General features: G+C 37.8%; 1 protein-coding gene across 4 annotated transcripts in view; it reads right to left on the reverse strand.

Moving 5' to 3' along the window:
- The window catches only part of FBXO11 (F-box protein 11), a 78,785-nt gene that overhangs the window by 22,067 nt on the left and 30,242 nt on the right, over nucleotides 1-26,476 (reverse strand). For 3 of the 4 annotated variants that reach the window (XM_086482231.1, XM_086482229.1, XM_086482230.1), the window contains exons 2-9: nucleotides 16,388-16,515; nucleotides 16,183-16,264; nucleotides 9,400-9,544; nucleotides 7,912-8,041; nucleotides 6,750-6,833; nucleotides 6,535-6,667; nucleotides 1,343-1,449; nucleotides 1,135-1,246 (exon numbers count right to left, since the gene is read on the reverse strand). In XM_086482231.1, the coding sequence (XP_086338357.1) occupies nucleotides 1,135-1,246; nucleotides 1,343-1,449; nucleotides 6,535-6,667; nucleotides 6,750-6,833; nucleotides 7,912-8,041; nucleotides 9,400-9,544; nucleotides 16,183-16,264; nucleotides 16,388-16,495 (901 nt within the window). In that variant the 5' untranslated portion in view covers nucleotides 16,496-16,515. The remainder of the gene's footprint in view (nucleotides 1-1,134; nucleotides 1,247-1,342; nucleotides 1,450-6,534; nucleotides 6,668-6,749; nucleotides 6,834-7,911; nucleotides 8,042-9,399; nucleotides 9,545-16,182; nucleotides 16,265-16,387; nucleotides 16,516-26,476) is intronic. The other variant, XM_086482228.1, reaches the window with a different exon arrangement.

The following is a 26,476-nucleotide window of genomic DNA, read 5'->3' on the forward strand; positions in this document are numbered from 1 at the left end:
TGACTCCAATAAAACAGATGGTGATGCGAAGCGTAGAGCTGCCTTGACCAAAAGTGAAGCAGTGTTTTACAGCCTGAAATCTCCACGAAAGAGCGTATCTTCCTCTACAAGGCACAGACAAGGAATCCTTCCACCATTCTTTTTACTGTTTCCTGCAGAATTCCCTCCTCCACAGTTTGAAACAAAAAAGAATGAACTTTCCATATCTACTTGAAGATGTCCTTGTTTCCTTGACTTTATGTTGAGGTGAGCAACCTTTATGCACAGCCTGCTGTGTAGATCCATTCATTTCACTAGCTGAACTTAGGTATATAGAGAAGTTCATATTGCCATTTCCATGCAAAGACCCAGTATCTTAATTCTCATGTACCTCTCCTTTCTGACACTCCACTTCATCTGGTTGCATTCAAATACATTAAACTTGCCATGTCTTGTGTCTAGTGATTGCAAACTGCCATGTCTTTCTGACGACTGTTAACTGCCATCCAGCCTCTTACTTCCACTGCCTCTGATCCTTTTTTTCCTGAATCTAGACTACCAACGTTTCTCAAATCAGGCGGTATAAATTCCTCATTATCACTGTTGGTTAAAATTAGTCTAGTTTTCCACACTAAGCATTTCTTCTGCCTGTATAGCTAGGAACTCATACTTTGCTTACGTCCCATCATATCACTCTCGACAGGAAAGTGAACTTAGCTCAGCTGTTTCAGCTCATGACTGTTTTAATGCCATCAATCCAATACTGCATATTGCAACGAACCTAACGTAAAAAAGTCCCATGTGTGCCCCATTGAAATGCCCTCTCCTGCCAGCTACAACTATATATACCAAAACCACCTAAGTTTATATAAACCGTCACTTTTCGGGTTTTAAAGTAACTGCACAGAGAGTCCAAACTGATTCAAATAGAAGACCAAGTACGCATTAACACAAAAGTCTTGGACACAAAGAAGTCACTGTAATAATGCCATTTCAAGGCAAATAAGGCTTGCAGCCCTGTGTCAAACACCTGCATCAAAAGATGAAATATGCCAATAGTGATCATAATCAATTTGTGTGCTGCTTCCATGTGCCCCGGTTAGTTTAGTAACTTTAAACACAGCATTAATTTCAAACAACAAAAAGCCCACTAACCCGTACAAGTACTTCGAATAATACAGTGATCTATAATTGGACTGCAGTTCACGGTAATCTCTAAGCAGTGGTGTGCATTGTGGTGCTGAGCAGATTTGTCATCAGGGTTGAACTGAAAAAGGAAGACAACACAAATATAGTAATTATTTAATTGCTCAGGCATTAAAATGAAATTATTAAAAGCTCTGCTGAAGTTTGAGATTCTTACCCTGATTGTCATATATCCAACATAGGCATCTTCAGAACCCTCCATAAAAACGAAGGTAGAATCTCTAGTGTTTTCTATTATAACTTTATCTGCTACTTTTCCAGGTGCTGTAAAGAAGACATTTATCAAGGCTTAGTTTATGCCACTGAAAAAAATACTCAGAAGACTTACAGAATTCTGTCCAAAGCAACAAAGGAAAACCAACACTACTCTTGGAACATAGTCTTCGTACCAGAGGAATCTTAAACAGAAAGTTTCAAAGACAATGAAGAAACTAGTCTTTAACAAAGACAATCTTGCACCAATTTAATATCTAGTACCATGAAAAAAAAAAAATCTTCTTTTGTACAGATCTAGTTTTTTGACTACTACTCTTCACAAACTGAATTTACAGTTTAAACATGGATACCAGTCCAGAGGCACTGTAATTCTGCTACTAAGTACAACTTATTTTGGTATTCTAAACCCTTTTATTAAGGCTAAATACATACATTCCATCATTAATTTGCACCAATTTAAACAACTACTTAGTAAGCTGCTCATGACCTATGAGTGACCTCCCCACACTCTTCAAATGTAAGATTCAGAGTTTTGAACTGATATCCTCATTGTTCTTTAGCAGAAAATCTTAAAGTTACATTGAACTATACTTCTGAAAGTATGTACAGGAGGTTTCAAAACGGTTCATTTGTAAAGGCCCATAATTTGCAATTTTATTTCCTGTGTTAACAGCAAAGCCCTGCTCTACTCTTTATCCTTAATCCGAAGGAAGGAAATGTTTACACTGGTATGGCAACTGCCAGCAGAGGGAGCACAAGTTAACAGTCTTACATCGGTATAAATTCAATGATACTCATTCACAAGCAAGATAAGTTTGTTTGATCCAAAACCGCACATTAAATACACAAGCCAGAAGCAGCCTTCCTCCATACAGAAAATGTAAATATGGAAGTTTCACATATTATAGCAGAAACTTACCCGATAGCAATTTCAAACTATTACCAACTTGAGACGCACAAACATAACCAGATATTTGCCCTAAATTCTGTATTTCATTGAAGAGCCTGCACACAGGATTTCTCACGAGCAGATCTTTTTCTGTTTTCTGTTGACACTAGTACAGACAAGTGGTATGTCCTGTTCTTTATCACTCAGGCAGAAAGGTTGCTTCATTCTGACTGGCACATTTACATCATTATCCAGCTTGTTCTCACTATCTAAAAACCCAATCTTTGCTTTCATTACTGCAGAGTTGCAAATATTTTAAGGTAGTCTAGCTCTTCTTCATACAACTACTCACTTAGTACTAGATAACAACTAAAAGAGGCTTTGATGAGGACTTGTGTCATCACACAAAATATTTTTCTGTGGCCTGGTAACATTTCTATGTATTTCCCATGGTGCAAATGCACTGGCATACACACACCAGTATACTTCAGCATCTGAGAAAGAATAGCACCACAGCACTGCAGATGAAGTCAGAAAATAAACTGATCCCTTAACAGAAAATGAGAGCATCATAAATTGATGTTAGCATTGTGTTCCCTCTTGGGGGGGGGGGGGGGCAAGGAAAAATTGCACTTCACATTGGATGCTCCAAAACACTATCAGAGATTTGTGGCGTGTTTGCCATGCACTTCGATGATGTTCTCTACAGACATCTCCTTCCTCTCAGTAAATGAGCTACTTCACAGGTCTTTGAGTTTGGGAGATCTCCCAGAACATCCATTACAGAACATGACAATTAGTAGGACCCCTGCATTTAGATGTGCCCCAGGAAAAGGCTGAAGAGGGAAGGGAACTTGCTCAAGCATTGGTTTAATTCTAAATGCATCAAAGAAATTCTCTGCAACATCCTACTGAATCTTTGCAAACGAATTACTGAAAGAAATATCTATATTTCAGCTTTTGGCTTGGACCACTTTAGAAGAGAGAAACCAGTACAAGAAAGGAAAAGAAAGAAAAGGGCCACTAATTTCATAATCAAGCAAACCATAGCTCCCAAGAAGTCTATCTGCTGAAGTCTAAGGGAGTCATGTTCCATGGGATCAGAATTCACGCTCAGTTTAATGACCAAGATGAGAATTATTTAGAAATAATTTAACAGAAAGCCTATGTTGAGGGAACGCCTAAAGAATTAAAAATTCACTGGATGTTGCCTCAGAATTCTTTTATTCTTCAAAAAGGAATAAAACCATTTAATTTTTCAGTGCATTCACTGAAAAATAACTAGATTCTGCAGGAAAGAATTGTGACCTGGAAAAAAATGCAGAGGCCCTTTTAGATCTTGCAGCCTGTAAAACCTACAGTAAAGAACACAGCTCTAAAACCAGTCTAAAATATAATTTTCAATTCAAAGATGCAGAACAGGTATTTAAAGAACATTTCTGGCACGTGAAAGTTCTCTGGCACTCAAAAGTAAAATAAATACCCACTTAGGACAATGTTTACCATTTTAGATTTTTCTACCTTTAAAATTACAATAATTCTTACTGGTTTTACTAATTTTTTTCTTGATTGGAAAATCCTTTGATAATCCCTTTTTCCACTTACTTGCACATTATTTAAGTCAAATGGAAAATAAAGGGAAAAATTTAAAAGCTCTATCTCCTAAAATACAGACAAATCACATATCCGGTGAAGATTCTCAGATCAGGACACATGTCTGTACAACTGCTGAAACTCAGCTATTAAGAGCAGAGACTGTGTCTGGAGTTAAGATGAGCACTCTCCATGGAAGGCTTGTATTCCTGCATTAATCTGACACCCACTCCCCAACCCTGGAAAACAGAATTCTTTTAAGAAATTCACAGGTATTTCTGTTCACTGAACCAGATGCATCGGTTTCCTTACAGACCCTCTTTTCACCCTTCTTACTTCACAGTTCAAATAAGCCACAGTACTAGTAATACTGTAAAGGCTTCCTTCTGAACCTGACTCCTTCCCCTGTATTTAAGGAAAGAAATAAGTAACCCCCAAACTAAACAGAACAACAAGCCTAGAATAACACTCATCATTCTGTTAAGAACATTTTGCTCATATGAGAAAGCAGAACCTTCTTGAAAGCTCGAGCTATGTATAGCTGCCTTTCTAATAATGTTGTACTTCTTCAGAAGTCAGCAGAAGAAACTATTAAAGAAATTTGAGTAGAACTGTGGAGAGATTTGGTGCTGCCTTAATCCTACCATTCTTAAAAGCATGCCAGACTGAACAGAGAAGAGGTAGTTCTCCAAGGCTTAGTGGTTCACTTTAATTTGTTTTCTTTTCCAGACAAATGAAAACTGACTCCCTCTACAATATCACTGACCATTCAGTGGAGAAAGTCTAAGGAAGTGAAGAGTCAGCAGTGCCAGAAACTGAAATATAAATACATCTAGCATTTCTGGATTCCTCTTGGAGGTTTTGTTCCCCGAGACAGCTATTCCGTTACAAAAATACACAATACAGATTCCTTGCTTTTAAAGAACTATAGTTAAGATAACTGTTTTTCTGAGTAACTTAGGTTAATTCCAGTGGAAGGGGAAGGCAGAGGGCCTTTCACAACTCAAAAGAAGCCAGAGAACATGCAGAAGTTTAACTAGACATCAAAGATGTTGTTTCAAGTTTCATTAATTAAGAAATTCTCTATCTTAGGACAGTGCTGATCCAGGGTTTTTTTATAGATTTTAAACACTTCACGAACATGACTTGCCCTATTTGTACTGGCATCTATTACTGTCATCCCCTATCTGAAACAAAAGCCAGAGGTATTTTGTTATTTGTCGAAGGCCACGTCTGCATTAGCAAGCATTGCAGCATAACAGCAGTGGTACTACAGAGTAAAATAGTACTGAGGATCAGATATCCACACCACATGAATTGCAGGACAGGGAGGGCTGAAGCGACTGTGACTTTGGACCAGTCCTAGCCTGGTCCCTCTGACTGACCATACACCAACTACTAGAGTGCAATAAGAGTATTCCAGGAGCATGTCTCTTAGATCAGTCTCATCCAAAAGAAACCAGTTTGTGCTCCAAAACTGCTCCACGACACAAGCCAAAGCACTGTAAGTGGGGATGTTCAGGATGTTAGCTTCAGAAATGTAGCCGTGAACTGACAAACTAATGTACTAACACAGCTGCATCTAGCAGATCTGCAGGGACAAGTTTTAAGACTAACACTAGAACAATTTGACTGCATTGCTCAAAACTATTCTCACTGCCAAGGCTGCAAAACCCAGGCAAGAAGTGCCAGAATAAGCTCACTGAAGAACAAAACAGTTGGTACACAGAACAGATAGATACTTGAAAAGAGGGACTTAAAAAAAAAAACCCACACAAACCCAGAACACCCACACAAACAAAAACAAACGAACAAAAAACCCACCCAAAAAACCCTAACCAACCAACCCATCCAACCCAGACAGATAGGATCTCAGAAAAAGTAGGCAGCAGGCAATTCACTTCTGGGTCACCACAGGAGCAAGAGGGCTGAGACCTCTTAACCAAGACCTCTAGCAGACATTACAACAGTCTAAATTCTTAACATGTTACCATGCTACTGGGGATTAGCACACTCACAGTAGGGACAGGAAAAGCAAACAGCTCCACAAGCACCACAACTTGCAGCCAGGTGTATTATCTTATATTAACTTCCTAAGCTTTTCCTACTCTGAAAGTCCGATTTCCTTCTCCATAAAGGTTCTCCTTTAAGAAGAACAGTTGGGAGGAGACGAAAAGAGAAAGAACCTCCAGTCTCAGAATCTTTCTGCCAGATGCTCTCATTTCCTTCTTTGAGATGGAATTACGATGCTGAAGAAAATGGGACAGATACTAATTTGGGCTTGCTCTCACTAATGGATTCTACTCTGGAGATAGGTTATATATAAACAAATTTCATAAGAACCACCTGAAAGTTTCAACTGCAGTCATGTAACTGAGTATACTTTTCTGACAAATTCCATTTTTTTTTCCTAATGAAATAAAAAGATAAGTAAGTTATTCCAAGAACTAACAAGCAGACAATGGTACTTCAGTCTGAAGCATCAGCTACTTTTGGTTAGTGACACTTGTACAGAAAATACGTATTTACTAGGCTGATGAAAAAAGATGGGCATTTATGCTGGATATTTAATACACTAGAATATCTTTGTAATTAAGGTGGCAATTAACACAAGTCATATTTAGATACAAAGAAGCTCTCAGTTTAAATACCTGCACCGATCATGGTGATTGGAGATTCTATATATATCCATTCATCAGTATATATACCAGAGTGAACAAAGATAAGTCCGTCAAAATGAGCTTCTTGAACCCCACCAAGAGCGTCCTCAATGGTATCGTAATACTAGAAGAGACAAGACAAGTTTAGAGAGAAATATCCACGCAATAATATATAAATATTCTTAAGCACTGCTTTAGAAACATACCAACATATTTTCTCTTCCTTTGTATCTTGCAGGATTACTGTAGAAATGTTCAGCAAAACCTGGCTTTACATGTGCTCCTTTGTACTGAAACAAGGAAAATAGTTTATGATAAGCTTGCAGATAGGTGGATCTGAGTGCACAGATAAGAGATCTACTATCTCCTAATTAACAAGCCATTTGGCAATACTAGTTTGTTCCAGGAACTAAGGATCATATTCCGACCTCCCATATTAGGCACCCAATTTGAAATGGCAACACCAAAAAAGTCTGAGCTTAAGAGAGTGATCAACTAAACCAAGAGGCTAACCTACTTACACAGCCAGAAGCCTCTGAAGTGACTGAAAAGCTTCATGTACCTTATCCACTCCACAACAGATGTTCCGATTTCCAGCTTTCGATTTTCTAGCAGCTTGCCACAAAACAAACTGCATTTATAGGATGAGGAAAAAAGAATCCCATACCTTCCTTCACTTTTGATTGAGTACTGAACAAAGAAGCCAAGTCAAGTATTTGTCTTCCACAAGCTTCAGAATGTCATTAACCAATTACACGCAGCATTGTGTAATACACTCACCTTGATATTTATTTCCCTTACTTATGTTTTTCAAATATCATACCCCGCCATTCTTATAATACCTTCCACACTTTGGATTAGAGGTTCAATCACATGCCTTAAAGGTAACTTGTTTAGCTCCAGTCACATCAGCTGTAAATCACTATTTAAGCCCAAATAATAGAGTATCAATATACTGTTCAGTTTACTAGAGGAAGATACAAATCTGACAACCAGCATGCACGCTGGTTTAATAATATACGACAACAACAATATATTTGAAGTTTATTTGCAAGCCATAGTCCATGAATCTCCTCCACAGAATTTCAGTGATGCAAAAAATGAGGAAAACCCAAGATAGAAGAGCTGGATGCTCAAGCACTCCCCTTCACAATGCATCTCCCTAAAGTGCGCCTCAAAACAGGAAATAATTTCAGATATCCCCCTACTGCATAACACAATACAAGGATCTCTCCCCACCTACTCAGTCCCATTATCTTATTTAAAGTCTAAAACCAAAATAATTACTATTGTCAGCCACATTTCAGAAGTTGGGGTTTTCACTTTTATAAACCATCTTTAAATTGGAAGATAAAAATGTACTGTTACCAGTTGCTGAAAGCTTTCTTTCCAGGGATTGGGATGTTCATATTCTTCTGGATTAATCTGATAAAATTTACCAGGTTCAGGATGCATCATTGGACGAGTATACTCAAATACTTCCATATACAATCTTTTCCTAAGCAGAAGTGTCAAACAGAAAAGAAAACTAATGTATTTCTGATTACTCTTCCATTTTAATATAACACACCAAATGTTAAAAACTGGTGTTTTTCCAACAGCATTTGCCAGTCTGTGACAGTGAATTTGACCAAGATCAGTACCAACCACTTTAAAACACTTCCAAAACAATTTTTCTGTTGGACTTTCTGTTTTTCTAAGAAAAATTTTGACATGTGTTTCATGATCCAAGCAAGAGTTCTCAACATGTAATTTCCACGAAGAAATTTAAGCAGGTACACTGTTTGTAGAATCAGAGTCTCATTAACTACTGCATTGCTTTAACACTTACAAAAGCTAGTAGCATAAGAATAACAAAATTTAAGACAAAGTGTGCCACCACCTCTTCCTCGCCTTGCCAAAAAAAGGCTCAAAAATGCATTCACAAAGAACAAATGATGCACTCTATTTCAAAAAGCGTTCATCAGTGGACAGATTACAGTGGCTTAAAACAAATAAAATAGCACACAACAATTGGATTCTTTTGATCAATGTCAGAATACAAATAACTGCAGTGTCCGAACTTGCTGATACCAAGCCCAGACATACAGGATGCCACTGAATCTCAGAAGTTCTAATTCATCTGACAAGACACCCCCAAAACTGTGTTTAGGACAGATGGGGGCGGGGGAAAGGAGGGGGGGGGGGCAGGGGAAAGGAGAGGAAGAAGACATTTTTGTGATATTATACTCAAATTTTATTGATTTTCTTTCAGTACTAATCTTTCTTTAAAAAAAGAAAAAACAACACAACAGCCTAAGAAGCATATCCTACTTTTTCCCTTATAAAACCCTACAAATTTAGATCCCATTTATCCCAGCTCTCAATAACCCAGGGATAGGGTAGATTCATACAGCGGAAAAAAGCCTGAGTATCCAACCATTAAACAAAACAAAAAAAAAAAAACAAACCAACCAACAACAAAAAAAAAAAATCTAATGTCAGACAAAACTTGCATCTAACATTAAGAAATGTGTTGTTTCTTTTGCGTCAAGTAACACAATCCCCACAGAAGCCTGAAAAAGGTCACAGAGTAGAAGCAGCAGCAGCTACTGAAGGAATACCTCACCAATTTTTTAAAATAGCTATTATTTAACTAGTATCTACACTACTAGAGAATCAAAAGTTTTACTGTTTAACACATATAATCAGATATTCATAAGTAACAAATAATGCTTAAGTAAACCAGACATATTAAAATACAATTGGCTTTAATTCAACTAATTGCAAACAACATTTCAATTTTTCTACTATACTAGCATCTCATGCAGCACATCTAATATTTCTCAAGATAACGAGGAATAGCTTTTCACTTACCACAAAATTGGATCATTAGCCAGCTCACTGAAGCGCTTACACACACAAGCTGCTCTACAGAGATCCTGCTCCAGCAGGTAGGAGAAGATCTTTAGAACCACTTCATCTGGCAACTTCTCCTGAAGATATTGTTCTGCGGGTGCTGCTATTAAACAGTAATCTATATAAGATTATTAACATATTTAACCAGCCCAAATTCTGACCAAAACAGATCATCAACTTGTCATTTGAAAGATTCTCATTTAGAACACCAATGATCTCAAAGCAGGTTGTTTTGTGGTTTTGTTTGTTTGTTTTTTAAGTACATTTCATCTAAATCTGAAGACAAAAAGAAGAGGTAAATCACTGACTCTGGAGTTAGGCAGAAGTTGTAGACTTCAAGTCCTCTTTCAAAACTTTTTAGTTCACCTTTCCTATTGGAGGAATCAACCTGCATACAACTGCAGATGTTAAGTAGGCTACTGTGCATGTTCCAGATACAGTGGCTCCTCACTGCTATTAGCTTCCTTGTGGTTCAATTAACCCACATTATCCATATAACAATAATAATAATATTCCAGTCCCAAAGTCAGAATCTGCAAGTAAAACTTCCTTGTTCTCCCACAAGGAACACATTAGGAAAAAGGACATCTGGGATGCAGGAAACCAGTAGCCAGCAATAATTCCAAAGTCTCCTCCTCCCACTTACTCCCATTTATAGTCTCTCTTTTCAAATTAAAAATCTAAGCCAGAAGAAGTGCTAGCCTTGCCAGATGATGTATTCCTTGAGAGTGGTTTGAGAAAGTGGCATTTCCATGTCATCGTGTGGAGACATGAGTGCGCTTTGTTAAAGCCCTGCTCTTGGGTATCTGGGCACTCTACATATGACAGTTCATACAGAAAACTCCCATCTGTAGTTTGTGTTTTCACGAGGCCCTTCTGTGGCAGGCATCCTCACAGCAGGGGAGTTCTGTTTGCACAGGTCACTTGTTTGGTTATTGTCTTTAGGATCCTTTCTCAGGCAGAACTGTACAGAACAGCTTCCAAAGTTTAGAAGATTTGTATGCAAGGCATTAAAAGCTCCTGCTACATTATAATGCAATTACATCCACGCAATGCCGCTTGCATTATTCATTTTTCCCTAGAACATCCGAACCTAAGGAGCAAAAGAATCGTGATTTTGGTTACTACAGGAAGACTACTAAACTGACTCTCAAAAAGACAACCTACTAAATCTGAGGGAATAACATTCTGAAAAATAGTTTCCACGTGAGATTACACATACACATAAAAAAAAGATAATTTCCCCCCCCCCCCCCCCCCCCCAAGTCTTTGCTGGGCAAAGCAGCACAACGACTATGTTATGTCCAGTTGGAAGAGACAGAAGATGTGAACTGAACGGAGCAGAACTGTCACTTCTACAAAGGTGCTGAACTGTGGTCTACAGATCACATCACCAGAGCCTGTGTACTGTGAGAGAACTGACTAAAAGCTCTTGTGCCAGGGTGTCGTGCTTACGTCCGTGGTTAGAACCAGTCAGTAGAAATTCTGAAATATTACTGACTTTGCAGTGACTTTCCCTGAACCTGTCCCTTGTTGCACTGTCGTATGAATGCCACCTTGGTGATTCACAAATACCAATTTCCTCTGAGATGCTAGGAGGGCATTTATCCAATTGACTGATGTCTGCTCTCAACAGTAACACAGCTTACAGTACACGTCACTTTAATCCAACAAAAAACCTATGCTGTACAAAAGGAATGAGTCTCACCATTTCACATGCCCATAGCTATTTGCTCCCAAGGCATCCTTTAGGTTGCTAGTACTAATCATGGACAGAACAAACCAGAATTCTTTTTCCCCTCATTCTTACCCATCCTGCTCCAAACTATTTTTTTTTTTAATGGATCAGCTCATCATTGTAGTTCACTGCAAGCTACAGAAGTGCTAGCATGGGCACAAGGAAGCAGACAGGAATTAACATCCAGAAGCTGGCCAAGACAGTTCCCTTCAGCAACAGTATTACTAATGCCAGATTTTAAAAATTATTTTTATTCATAGAAAGAAAACAAATTTATGAGCCAGGCTGAAGCCAGTAAGTCAGCAAAAGTAATAAAAAGCAAGTAGTCTGGAAAGGCTCCTTATGCTCAATAGACACTTGGGGAGCATATACCAGCAGTCCACAAAGTACACATGGTTGGGCAATACCAATAAAATGTTACGTACACAATCAATGCTGGTTTTTAAAAAGTTCCTTTTCCACTAGAAATATAAAGGTTTTTCCTGTGTCAAACAGGCAGCAGAAATTCATTCTACAGCCCTAATCACCCTTTAAATGCATCACAAGATAATTGGACATTGCTTCTGAATTCATCTTTTTTTGTTAGCTTTCCAGTTAGATGTGGAGATGCAGCCTTCTACTGTCTTACAAGTTGAAACCTGATGTTGTGAACTTAAGGCAGTAAATCCTCACAAGCCTTCCACAAACTGTTTTCTCATTTTAACATACAAATCCAAGGCATACAGTTTGATCTTTCCAGGAGAATGAGTTACTTCCCTAAACAACATGCAGAATTTTTTCTTCCTGTAAGTTTATATATGTCAGGACCTTGATTAACTTTTTATTGAAGAAGGAAGTTCACTAGCATAGTGCCTCCCATCGCTTAACAGTTCATATTCCCATTTTCCTCCCTGGGACCTATCTCAAAATGAAAACTGAAATCCACCTTTGTCTCCTCACTGTAAGGGGTATGGACCAACCTCGAAAGTCAAAAAACTTCCTGCAATTAAAAAAGAAAAAAAAAAAAGAAAAAAAAAAAAAAAGAGGCATCCACAATAACACCCTACACTGCTGCTGCCTGCCCACCCATCCCCTGCTGCAATTTTTCAAGTTGTATTTACCTGGAAACTTAGGCACTGCTTGCAAAATAAAGATGATACTTTCATAGGTGTTTGCTATCCTCACCTACCGTTATACAAAATCCTGTAAAAGTGAGATATTTAAATTAAATTGCCCTTCTTCTGAATTCAGAAGGGGTTGATTTAAGATTTCTCCATTCAAATCACTGATACGGTGATTACTAGGTGGAATTCTCCAGTGTAACTTGAAAAAGCTAGCTTGCTTCTTAATGTGAAGACTTAAATATCCTCTGGGTCCAAGAGAGAACTTCATGCTTTTGTTTTATAAATTCACACTTCATGTTTTGGGTATCTTTTCGTAATCTGTCAAAACAAGGATACATTCAATATGTTCTTCCTCCCAGTTTACGAAAATAAGCCAAAACAGTTTTAAAGGTTTGTTTGGCCACCAAATCAGAAACGTTGGTGTGCTGCTACTCCCAACAGTTTTATGCCTATTGACAAGTACTTTGAGTACCTACAAGAGTATGAATGCACATTCTTAAAAAAAAGAGACAGTTTTCCAAATAAGTGTTAAAAACAGACAAGAATAAAAATAAAAACAAAGTTCAAGAGGTCACCAACAATCTTTATCTTTGCTCTAACATAAGTTGACAACTGAACCATTTATGACTTTAATAGTGTTAATATACTAGACAACTGAAAATTAGAAACACAACAGGGTATCAGTGAAGCTAATTCAGTTTCACTTTTGATCATTTAGTAGATAGAAACTAGTATAGTAGTACCATGACAAAAGGCAGGGAGAGCTGCCTGAAAGTGAATTACCTTCTTTGTACAAAGATCACGAATGCCATCCTGTGAATCCCGAATTGTAAATTATGTCTTGTATGGACACCTTTTTTGTCCATGTTAGTGGAGAAGATGGACACAAACAGCTTTTGTGCCACAAGGAGGCATTTAGTAAAAATATTTTCTTGTTAAGAAGTAGCGTGTCAGAAAACATACCATGCAGTGTTCTTGGAAAAATATCTTATAAATCAACAGGAAAAGTAAAAAATAAATTTTAAAAGGCAGTAAGTTCTGTGAACTAGGAGCTGTGCATGTACCTAACATAGAACAATCAACAAGCGATCGCATAACCTGGAGTCTCAATATCTACTGCAACTCTGTAGTTCAGTGAAAAGAAAGAAATTACTTGTCTCGGAACTGAAGTTTTCCAAAGAGGTTAAAAGTCAGCAAAAACTGCCGAGTATAAAATAAGTATGTAAATGTAGTGACCTTAAAGCAAGAGAGAAAAAAGCCTACACAGTAATAAACAAAAAGGAAGAGCATGTCAAATGATTAAAAGCCCTGGATTAAAATGACATGACGAGTGGTACTGAAGACTTTGAAATACCCTGGTAAGGAGAATAATACATTTACAGTTGAGGTACTGTAAGGAAATAGTCAGAATATACTGAATTTAAATCCTTCTGTAAATCAAGAAATACTATATTAGCATATAATACAAATATTTGTTTCAGTAAGATTTAAAAGCTGTAAATGTTTTCTACAGATGTGAAGCAAATGCTGAATATGTAGGTTCACCAGTCATGTGTGAGCAGCAAATCTCCACCATACCTTTTTCTTACCCAAATTTTTTGTTTCTTTATTTTTTGTATTCTACTTGAAAGAGTTTGTGAAAAAATATTTAAATATTGTCTATAATGTGTTGCTTTCCCATCAATATTATTGTATATTCATTAATCTTTCTGTGTCAGGATTGAAGAACTCATTGTCCACGGCAGAGACCACTGGAGGACAAGGTTGCAAATAACAGAAAAAAACATGTCAATACTTCAAAGTTCTAATGCAGTGTTCTTGACAGTATCTGAGACTGGGGTGTTTGGTTGGGGTTTTAAGGATGTTTGTTTTGTTTGGGGTTTTTTTGCCCTTAATTTGAAATGGCAACTCACTCTCAGCAGCAATAATACTGAAATCAGTATTAAAATAAGGAATAGTCTTTGTTTCATTGATGGGCTCCACTCCAATTAGAAACTAATTGATTGGCATTTCTCCTTTCATCTCTGCCAATTTTTCCTCAACTCGGAGTCCATACAAGAAGGAATGGTTCCCCACCAAGACATTTTCTTATGTTTCTAGTCCCATGCCTTCATTTCATCCACAGTTCTAAAACTAACAGCTGTATGTTCCAGATGACAATATATAGTCTTCACTGATGACAATCCAAAGTCTCATGCTTACCACTCAGTCACAACACCTATCATTATCTACACTAACAAAAATACGTGGCAGGGGGCGGGGGGCACAGGGTGGAAAAAAAAAATCTCACCACAATCAATACGCGTACAAGTTTAGAGGAGTATCTCAACAACTCAATGGCAAAAAATAAAAAATAAAGCATAATTCACACTGGGAAAGAGATTATTAGAAAGTGGATTGAGATGGACGCTCCCATGTTAGACTGACTGATTTGAATATAATCTTAAAAGCACAATTATAAAAATCATTGTTTACAATTCCTCTGTTAATTCCATGCTGGAGAAGCCTGTACAATCCTGTGCTTTCCCTGTATGAGCTCAAGAACATAACAAAAGGAACGTGCAGCAAAAGTGATGAGAATTCCTTTGGAAATTTGTGTCATTCATGCTATAACTTGTATCACAGGACTCAAGTAAAGTTACATACCCTCACTAAAACAAGGAGGCAAGTAAAAGCGTGAGGAAGAACACATTAGAAGTGAATAACCTTGAAGAAAAACTAAGAATTGGCAAAAGAAATAGAGTCTACAACAAGATGACTTTGCACAAGGCTTCAGATATCAAATCAGGAAATGAAACTGGAAGGACAGTGACACATGTTGATGTTCAGTCGGTTCTGGCTATCTCAAGAATATAAATCTGAAACGGTTGCTGAAATTAAAACAGTTAATCGAAGGGGTGAGGGGAAAATAAAACCAAGGGGGGAAGAGACAGAGGGCTTGAATGATAAAGTCTACACTATGGAGCAGATAAGAAGCGAGAAAGAGCAGAAGCAATGAAAATGGACCAAAGCCTTCTGCCAGCTGCTCAGTTTTAATTCACCATGTTAAGTGAGACACAGACTAAAAAAAAAAAAACAAAACAAAACAAAAACCACAAACCCAAGAAAAGCAACAGAAAGCACATCAATGGGAGCTGGCAAGTGGTGGTGTTGATTTTCCAGCAAAAAGTGACAGCAAATCTCCTGGAACTAAAGAGTGTGTCAGGAGACAAATAGGGGTAGAAGCAGAGACTGAAAAATGATGTAGAAGAAAAAAAACAAGTAGGATGTATAAGTCTATACATATGTGCACAAATAACTCTATATAAAATGTGCACAAACAAAAAATATACACACACAATATAATTATATACATATGTATTGGATGCATGTTTATTATACAATGTACATATGCTGTATATGTGTGTGAAATATAGGTGTATATATATGTATATAGGTATACGTGTATTTTTTATTTATAAACACACACAAACTCTCCCTATCCACAATGAAGTGCTAGGACATACCAGAACTACCTCTAAAAAAATGATACTGGAACAATACATCAATACAAGAAATGGTAACTAAGCCGTTACTGCTGCACCGTTGCAGCATTACTGCTCCTAACAGTACCTTGGATACAACTACACAGCACCGGGGAGGATAAAAAACAAACAAACAACCAAAACCAACCTCAAACCCGCGTGCCTGCAGTGAAGCAGTCAGACTAAAGGACCAGATTCTAAAAATCAGATTCAAATCATGCTTCCAAATTTGAAGTTCAAAACAAGTTTGTAGTTGTGTTTCCACTACTGTTTCTTAGTTGGAGAACACACAGGAAAAGTAAATTCAGGGGTGGTGTGTGAAGTCAAAATGTCTCCACTCCTTTCCCACCCCCTTTTTTGTACAAAAAGTTACTACCTGATAAATCCTGGGATTTTCCAGATACTCTAGCACGTTTAGCTCGGTGACCAAAGTTCTCAGTAGCTGAAGTGGATGCACCCTTTAATGAAGTAAGTAAGAATTAATTCAGTCATTAGGTAACTTATGAAAAGTACTAATTAGCTTCCTATTTTTGAAACAGCAAGATTTACTTTACAATTAAAAACAAACAACCAAAAGTTACCTCCATACTGCTCTTTGTAGGGCAAGCTGTTCTTTTAGGTAGAAGAGTTTTTCTGCGAAGTTGGTATGGACTATTTTGTGCACCAGGACCTGATTCTTCTGCAACCATATCTGCAGGTACATCATCATCTGTCAACAAAAAAGGAAATCTGCTAATCAGAACTGTAGTCTTGTTTTATACCATTAAAATGCTACAGAAATATTCAAATAAATACATCCTGTCAGGAGAGCGGGGAGGAAGTACTAGAGCACAGCAAACTTAGTGAAAAATTGGAATATACACAGCGTACATCAAGTTACATGAGAAAGTACATGTGAATTAACTTATGTTCTCTGTATGTACACAGCAGCTATACCAAAAGCTGCTCAAAAAAAAAAACCCAACACCCAAAACATCGGCTTTTGGTTCCTCTACAAGAATATAATTCACTGGGCTACTTCCATCATCTCATTACCTCAAATTTTTCACCTAACACTATCAGCATAACGAGGAACACTGGAGTTTCAATTATTAACCAGATGTTATCAAGCAATCCTTTAGTAAACATGGCATTTAGTACAAAACTCAAGGCAGAATTTTCCCCAAACATTTCAGGCATAGCCCAGGCCAGCATACAAATCCTTCTGTAAAATGGACGTAGCTTTAAATATGTACATTCTATTTGCCTAAATTATACTTATATTCTCTTACTGCCCTTAAAAAAAAAAGGGGGGGGGGCGCGCAGGCAGCAGAGAGTGTAATGAGTATAATTTTAAGTTTTTGATTCATTACTTTCAGTCTTCCATGTTCATACATTTATGGAACATACTCAAAACAAGCAAAGAATAACTACTTATCACTGCATGTCTTATGACTAGCATCACAGAGTTTCAAGAATTTAAAAAAGGCCAGAACAAATATCATCTAGAAAATAAAGCTCAGCTCCTCTTAAGTAAAAGGTATACTTTCTGCAGATGCTTAACTGTGAGAAAATAATTTTGGACTTCCTTTTAATTTTAACTGCTTTTTCATTTTTTTAAACTGGGTAAAACATGATGTAAAAGTGATAGCCAGAAACGCAATACTACAGAGCAAGCAGTTTTCCTGAATATATTATGGTGAAGAGAGACTGATGTGAAAAAAAAAACACAAGCAAACAACAAAACAAACAACCCACCATAAAACCCTCCTACCCCTCAAATATTGAGCCAGCCTGTTTAAAACACAAAGAAAAGCAATTCCAAAAGTTCTAAAGATTCCCTTACATTTCAATGTCTTAATCTCATGATCTTCCTAAGGGGTTTTGTTTTGGTTTTTTTTTTCAACATAAATTACAAAACATTGCATTTACATAGGATTATACACACCATCTTAGCCCCAAGCTGCTACATCAGTGACAGCTAACCAACAAAATTCTGAAGAAAGAGCTATTTAAGTGTCCTCCTGCTCCTTTCAGGTCCCAATTTTTCCTCTTCGTTAACAGATATTTATAAATTGCAAACCTTGCCATATATCGTAAACAGATCACAACACTGCCAGGACATCCAAATAGAGGACAGAAGCTGGAAAAAAGATGAAGTCCACTGGTGGTATGTGCACAACTTCACACAGTCAGCTCAGGGCAATCTAGGAGAGTGTCATCAGCTCATTAATCCACCTGAAAACTAACCCTGCAAGAAGTCCCTCCATGACGAGCCTTCGGCCAGTGCAGCAGCTGGTCCAGCTCAGCACAATCACAAGGAGAGGATAAGACCACATGACTGGGAAGAACCACCACACCTTTTGCAGCAACAGCACAGGTTTCTAAGGACAGAACTTCTACCAGAAAACCACCACTTTTTAACACACAGCCATCTTCATAACTTCAGCTAGCATTTAGTTCACTCTCCCTCTTCCCTTCTGCTACTTACATGACACACTTCCCTAGCATCTGAGCACTTCTCTGCCTATAAAGGCTAAATATTTATGCATTATGCAAAAAACCTGAAGGACACTGATAAGATGAACTGCAGTGCATTTTCCTGTAAAGGAGCATGTGGCCCAGTGTTGGCATTGTGCATCTGTGGGTGGTTAATGACCCCAGAGAGGACCCATTGCGCACTCACGATTCAGTTGCCTAATTTTACCAGTTTCTTTTCATCTCTGATGAAAAATACCCTACCAATTTAACAAGATATCAGCAGGTGGAAAAGAGAAGCTGCTACAGAAGAGTTCCCAGCATTCCCGTGCACGCCAGAGCAGAAAAGGAGCTGTGGGTCTGAAGTGGGCACTACTAAGAGCAATTCAGGCAGCTGCCACCAGCGGCAAGGTGCTCTCATAGCAAAACACCCAAATGTACTCAAACACTGCAGCATGTATCTACTCTGCACCTCTTATGTCTGTTTAAGACCTGACATAGTAATTATTATTTCTGTTGCAAATAACTCCCAGAAGCATGCTGCTCAGGGATTTTGAGTGTCTTAAGCCCGTTCCCCTATTTTGCATTGAAGACAAAACGACTGTCAGAACAGCTGGGGTTTTTCCCCTATTCTGGATAATTGGGACAATAGTTCAAAATTGCCATGGGAAACACAGCAAAAGCATAGTAAGCAAAGAAAACAGGGAAAAAAAAAGAAAAAGAAAAATCAAAACACAGAATTTTGATCCCTCAGTAGGCGATGAAAAGGGCAAAGACAAACCCCAATCAGGTCCTTAGAAGCAAACCCGTGGAGGCCACTAAGGACAAAACATATTACCGCTGAAAAGATAAGGCAGCAGCCTGTGGGGGAGAACAGAAGTAAAGGTCAGTTTGGCTGAAACACTGAAGGACTGGCTAAGCAGAGAAGAAATGTATTCTTTTTCCTGCAGTGGATTTAGGAGGATGGCAGGAGTCCCACACAAAGACCACTTTTCTAGCACAGGTGACAAAAGGTATGCACACATTCACTCAGATTCACAGCAGGTATCAGAAGAATTAAAGTCTTCCTTGTTTCCATCCGAACAGCAAGGAAGATGAGAGAAGGGCCCCAGGGGAAAGCACAAATCCACGCCACGCGCGGGGAGCAGACAGGCGCCCAGGGCACACGCGTGCCGAGCAACGCCAGCCCAGAGGCAGCAGTCCATGTGGCAGTGCCCACGGAGCCTATCGCGACAGCAGCTCATGCAGCAAGAGCGCGACGCACAGGGAAGAGAGTACTTAAGGAACCAAGACCCTCCAGCCTGCCCTGCCGTGAGCCTGCTAATCGCATGCAGGTAATTTGCTGGCTATAGAAGGATAACAGCAGCCAGATGACTTAGATGACATCTTTCTCACCAGCAGTTTTTGTCACACTTCTGAGGGGCTGACCACCTTCTGTACAGATTTCTAACATTTCAGGAACAATAAATGCTGATAATGTTTTCCAAATGCGGCCTGTGCAGTTATCGTCAAGTGAAACACCATCAGGGAACCTGAAAGTCTGAAGTGATGTTACAGAAGTAGCCTCAGTGCGGGTTTTTAGCCTTGCAAATGCTCCACTGTAAGCTCTGAACAGACTCAACCAGCTACAGTGCTGGCTTTCAGATAAATACTTCACAGAAAGCAGTATTTCCTGAAGACTGCACATTACTCCTGAGCAAGCAACATGATGACACTCATAACACAGACTGAGAACTCCAAAAGCTGTATTTTGAAAATCCTCCCCTAAAAACACACTTACATAACACACACACATATCTGCTTTCAAGCAGAAAAATCAATTTTTAAATACAGAATCTCAGTGCCTCCAAAATATTTTGAAAAACTATTTTAAAGCATAAGAGTACAGCATCTAACAACATAAATAAAAGGCATAATAATTGCATTTGTTGATGGTAGAAGCATAAAAGTCAATAAACAAATTTGGGGTAGTGTGTGTGTAATATTAATATCCTCATACAAACACCTGCTGAAATGACTGCCAGATGCTGTCACAGTTTTAACCAGCTGAATACATTCGCAGTTTTTACCAGATTAAATTAAGCAGAGTCTGCTCTCAAATAAACATTTACCTGAATATTTTATACCAATTATATTGTAATTAAGATTAAAAAAATCGTTTCAAACAACAACGATTTTCTTGAAAATTAAAAACTTAGTGACACTGACAGGTCAAAACCTAAATTTAAATTAAGAAGTATCTTACGTGGCAGTTCAAAACAGCTCATGAAACCTGAATCATAACACTACGAACTTTAACACCCGCAAAAGACCAGTAAGCACAAATACTTCCAGGATGGAAAGAAAAATAAAATTAATCTGCCACTGCCAAGTGCTATAATCAAGACTGTCTTGCATTTCCACAAATGCTATGGAAGTGTGTACGTTAGAGTACACAATTAACTTTTTTTGTTCCATGAAGACGTTGTAAGTTCCAGAAAAGTGATAAAGGACAAAACAATTTATTTTAAAAGAATCCAAACATATCACTTCTAAAGAAAATTTATCATGTCCGCACCATCTTCTTTACAAAAGCATATGCAAGTCATTTCACTTTTATCTTACACGTGTTCAGATTGTATTTCCAAGACTCATCTTAAATATTAACAACAACTGTTGTGAAAACGGTAAGGCTGACTAATACTTAAAAAAAAATTATGTAAAACCCCCAAAATACACTCTTGCCGGGGGGGGGGGGAGGGAAGGATGTTTCAAGTGAGGAAGCTCATGCACACTCATCTGTAGAGTTTAATCACTTCATTTTAACACTGCAATTTCACTTTTTTTTGGTGCTGTTTTTCCATATCTTCCCAAAACAAGGCAGGGAGAACAAAAGAAAAAACAAGATGATTTGTAGTCAAGAGAGGCAAAATGCTGTGGGTGGCAGGTATTTCCAAGTAGACACAGCATTGAAATTGTTCCTGCAGACTGAAGGAAGAAAATAGCGAGAAACATAACCAACTTATTAAAATAGAGAAATCCATATCAAACTTGGGGTAGGTCCTACAACACCACCTCTAAAAAATAAAAGTTAACCTATACTGAACCTATTTGAATGAAGTAATGCTTCATCTTGCCTATCAAACAAATTTCAACACTAAGTGCTCATCATACAGTATCTTAAGTAGAACTGGTGGAACTTCAGAATAAACTAAACTGTTAAGACAAAAAAATTCCAACACTGCCCATCTTCATAATTGGAAGAAAAATCTAAGAAATACAACTAAAATGTAAACTGATACTTTGGGCAGAGCAAATCTTGCCATATACTTGGCAAAACATGTATAAGGCATACAGCCAACCTGTGAGATGACAGCTCCAACTATCTCACTGCTGGATTCGCTTAAAATTGCAATGGAGAAGAAGAGAGAACAAAAGTTTAAGGGAGTAGAAAAGGAAGGTACACACAACAGAGACAGTAATAAAAGACAAAATAACCTGCAGAAAAGAAATACAAGGCAGGAATCTTCTATTTGCACATACAATAACTGTAAAAACATTAACACCTCTCTAACAAGTTGTCAACCCAAACAAGGAGAATGCACCCACTCACTATTTTTCCCTAGGCTGCAAAATCACTGGTAGTGAGCTGTTCAATAAAGGGATGTATCAATAGTGTGACTGACACTCATCCTATGTCCTTGCAAAGACTCCCAACAGGTGGCCGACATGTAAAAGCAGATACAGTACAAAAAACCTGAAAGATACCAAGTAGTATTGAAATGGTGCATTCTACTCCCTGTCTCAGAGAAAAAGTTTCTTACACCAGTAGAAGCTTTCCCATTGATTCAGGGCAGCATTTACAGGTTGTTTAAATTATGGATGGCAGGTTGCTTTTGAAGTGGAGACCATTTTCTTTTGAGACCTGTCTGAATATCTCTCCGAAGAGAAAGCCACTAGCTAGGAATATCACTGCAAAAAAAAAAAAAAAAAAAGAACCACCAAAAAATCCCCCAACCAACGCACACACACCCCTCCCCCAAACCCAAACCAGAGTTACCAAGTTCACTGAGCCCAGACCCAACATGTCCTAAAGGCAAGAGCATTTTGATAGTCTTTCAGCGTCAGATTCTACTTCTCTAAAGTGGACTAACTTAAAAAAACAACAACAACAAAAAACCAAAAACAAACACACCAAAAAAAACCCCAAAAGAAACAAAAGTCATGTATACAGCAACTCCCTTCATTTTACATTTACTGTAAAAAAAAAAAAAAAGATATTTTAGTAAAAAGTAGCTGCAAACTCATCTACTACTAACACAAAAGATAATTAAAATATATTACAGTATTTATTAAAGTAACATTATGGAAGGAATCTCTACAATATTTTCCAAGCAATATCCAAAACAGCTTGACTCATGTAAAGATAAAAATCTAAGAGGTGGTATTTTTGTAAGGTTCTGATGGCATAGGTCAACGAGAAGGATTAATCTCCAACAGGAGTCAAGGCTGTTTGGAACTAAAAGAGATGCAGCAAGAAAAAGGTTCAGAGACAGATCTCCACTCAGAGTAGCAGGCTTTCAGTTTGGAAAGGGGACAGACCTAACATTAAAAATGTACCCTTTCTTAAAGACTACAGAAAGATCACACTTACTGAACACTATATGGAATAAGGAGATTCTGCCTCCTAGGAAGCAACAACTAGACACAACCCCTACTTACTATTAGAATATTTTAAATATACGTACGATTTCTTACTGATAATAAACCAAAGATGTATTATGCAGTGATATGCAAGCTTGTTGTTTATCAAATGAACCATTACAAATTACAAGAAGTATGTGGAATACCTAGAATTCTTCCTGTATGGGAATTATTTCTTAAATTGAGAGAGGGAAAAATATTATGCTTTAAGCTAAAAGTCTCAGTACTTCTACAGAGCAAAACAAAAAACACATACCACACCACCCCCCACCCCAATAATTCAACAGCACCTTTCTGGAATTTACATTTTAAGCTTTTAAACACCAATACCCAGGCAGCTTATTACTCTGTGGAAATAGGTCATGCAGTCATGATGGCCTAAAAAGAGTAAGAATAGATAAGACACTCAACTCTATCTGTATTTGCTCAAAAGCTCATGTTCGTTTTACAGCATATTTAAATGTATTTTCTACAAGGATAAAAGTAACTACTTCTATCTACATAGTTTCTTACAGCCCAGATCATTTTGTGTTATTCTTAGGATCTAATGGAAATCAAACTTTACCTAAAAATCTGATCTTTTCTCCTCCTTCAGTGCATCGTGAAGCCCACTACAGCAATCCTTACATAGGTCACTCAAGTCAGACTGGAGAAAAACCACTCCCTCTAAGGTCTGTTAGGTCAACTAGCATCCTCAGAATGATGCATACTAAAATACAGCTTGTATACACAAGGCAAAAACTTAAGTTCTTAGAGTTGGCACAAAGCAGACAAAGTGAAAGGAGACAACTGGGAAAGATAAACTGGCTGCAAGCCCAAAACTTGTCCCCAACTATATTTCTTTAAAAATTAGCAACCATCACAAACAGCTACTCACATCTCTGAGCCTCATTCACTAGGGAGTTCATAGTCTAAAACCACCTAGCACAAAAACCATGTGTGGGCACTAGTTAAAAACCCCTCCAGGTACTATGAAGAATATTTTCCTTTTTAGAAGCCAGGAGCAGAAAGTGCTAAGTAGAATTTGATGAAAAATTCTAGTTTCTTTCCACAATCAGCTCCCCAAAAGAGATATTTAACCAGGTTAAATACCGAATTTCTAAAAGAACACATTAACATGCACATTTTTATTAGACATAAAGAATAATTGTGCAAGTACCTGCATACTTGAGCTACTTGCTAGATAACTCAGAGGGAAGAAAAATTCTTTTTCTTAGACAACCAACTCTAATAATCAGCACTAGCATGTTTCAAATAACAGTACCAACAAACTAGAATAAGGAGATAGATTTTTCCTTTGGTATTTTTTTAAATGATACTGTTTTCCCAAAGTGATGATAACTGTATTACAGCATTGTCTATTACATTTAGCAAACTAATAAACAAATCTCCAGGTGGCTGCTTTGCAAGTATTTTATTAAGAGAACTTCCCTTCCTGCTTAATAGGCAGCTTGACTCCTGCTCTGACAAGCTTTCATTGAGAAGGCACAAGGATCCCTTTTTGGGTGCATTCCTCATTAATAAAGCAATACTTTCAAAGCTGTGGCCTTGCTGCATGATTCCTTGATGCTATGGTGAAAAAGCTGACCAAGTAGATTTTAAAGGTTCAGGAATATACAGTGCTTAAGAGTCTTTCTTCCTTACATTTCTGAGTGATACTAAAGAAAATACACTTTATTACTACAAGCTGATTTTTTTTTTTCTGTCTATTCTGACTACTTACTCAAGTTTCCACTAGGACCAATTTAATTGAAATTTCTACTTGATCATATTGCTTCATTTGTTAGAGAAGTCAAGTTATCAGTCTCAAAGTTCATCTCCCTCTTTGGCTGAAATACAGCAACTTTAATCTCATCAGAAAAGCATAGCCAGCAACAACAATAAAAAAACCCAAAACCACACACACACTGAAAGCGGTTCAAGTATTCCTATTTTATTCTGCATCACAACTGACCAGAAATGTCAATCAAATGTTTCTGATCAACCACCATACTTTAACTTCAGGTAATACTTCAAGGTGCCTGAACAGAGGTGAGAATGCAACCCTGTGACCACATCCTTGGAGCTACTGTGATGGAAAATAACAAACAAAAAGACACACACACACTCAAAAAAAAAAGAAAATCAACACAACTCCCTTCTTCCTCCCTACAAAAATCCCACCTTACCAGGAGATGGTATCTCATACAGGAAGAAATTATAAATTCTCCAATAGCAACAGCAAAGTGACCTGAACATGCGCACTTTGGTGGCACAAAGTAATTCTTAAATCAAGCAGTCACCAGCAGCTAAAAAAACCCCAGAGAACTCGCTTCCCTGAACCCTGCTGTTAGTAAAACACCTGGACATTGATAGGATGAAAACCATCCTCCAAAACCTATGTATTGGGAAGAGGGCAGACTCTGGCTGGGGTCAGCTGGGACAATTAAATAAATTAGTTTTATGGAATTGCTGTTAAGGCAGAGTATTTCCATCTTGTCTGACAGCCTGGCTCAGGCTAGATAACATTTTTCTGATAAAAATGTCACAGCTAGCATAGGTACAATAAATACGAGATATTTGTGAAGATAGATTATTTCTAATAAGCAGAGAGTAGCGGAGCTATGAAGCAGAAAGCTTACATTCTTTAATTAGAGTAAGTCTGGATATCCTTGATATTCATAAACTCCACAAAGAATGAATTAGAATTTTGTAAATTCCTGTTTTATTAACTTCCGGTGGCAATTATTTCCAGTCTAACCTCATCCTGCATGAGTAACTGCCTTTACCACTGCTGGAACTAAAAAATGAGCATGACACTTAATTTTTTCTCCATTTTGAGTTTCTGGTATCTTTGAAAAAAAACGGGGGGAAAAAAACCACACAGTATAGGAATGAGTAAATTTCAGTGAGAATGAAGAGATTTCACTTAACACATCTACAATTTACACTTCAAGTTTTCTACGGCCTATAACGGATCCATTTGCAGAGATTTTCTGTGATGAATGGGAAACAGAGAAACCTTGCTCAGAGAAACATGGCTCCCCTTGAAAGAATAGGAAAGTTTACGTGTAATAAAACAATCTACATTGCTACAAGTTCATTATGACTAAACGCTATTGCAACTATTCAAGCATAACTCCTGTAAAACATAATCTGAGGGCACAATCATTTCACGAAGTTTTCAGGAAATGAAAGCCTCCCACAGATTTCTCTGCCATAAGCCACATCTGCAGAGCACTATGTTGTAACATAGAAAAAAAAAAATATGTATCTCCTGCTACTAGGAGTAGTAGCAGATTTGGAGATAACTTGCCATGCAAAGCCATCTGCCTTGTGTGGACTCTACATCGGAAGTGACTGACATCTATCAATACATTGGCCCAGCTGGACCCCGATTATGTCAAGGAGCAGTTTTGATATACTAAACTAGGAATGTCCTAAGGTTCGTCAGAATTAAAAGTTTCTGAAATGCCTAGCATGGTGAGGAAAGGCAGTCACAGATCTGTCTTGCAGTGGCAAAAAAACTGAGGGGAAAAAAGCAACCAAGA

This window comes from Leptosomus discolor, chromosome 2 (assembly GCF_034619465.1).
Source record: "Leptosomus discolor isolate bLepDis1 chromosome 2, bLepDis1.hap2, whole genome shotgun sequence".
NCBI classification, from domain to species: Eukaryota; Metazoa; Chordata; class Aves; order Leptosomiformes; family Leptosomidae; genus Leptosomus; species Leptosomus discolor.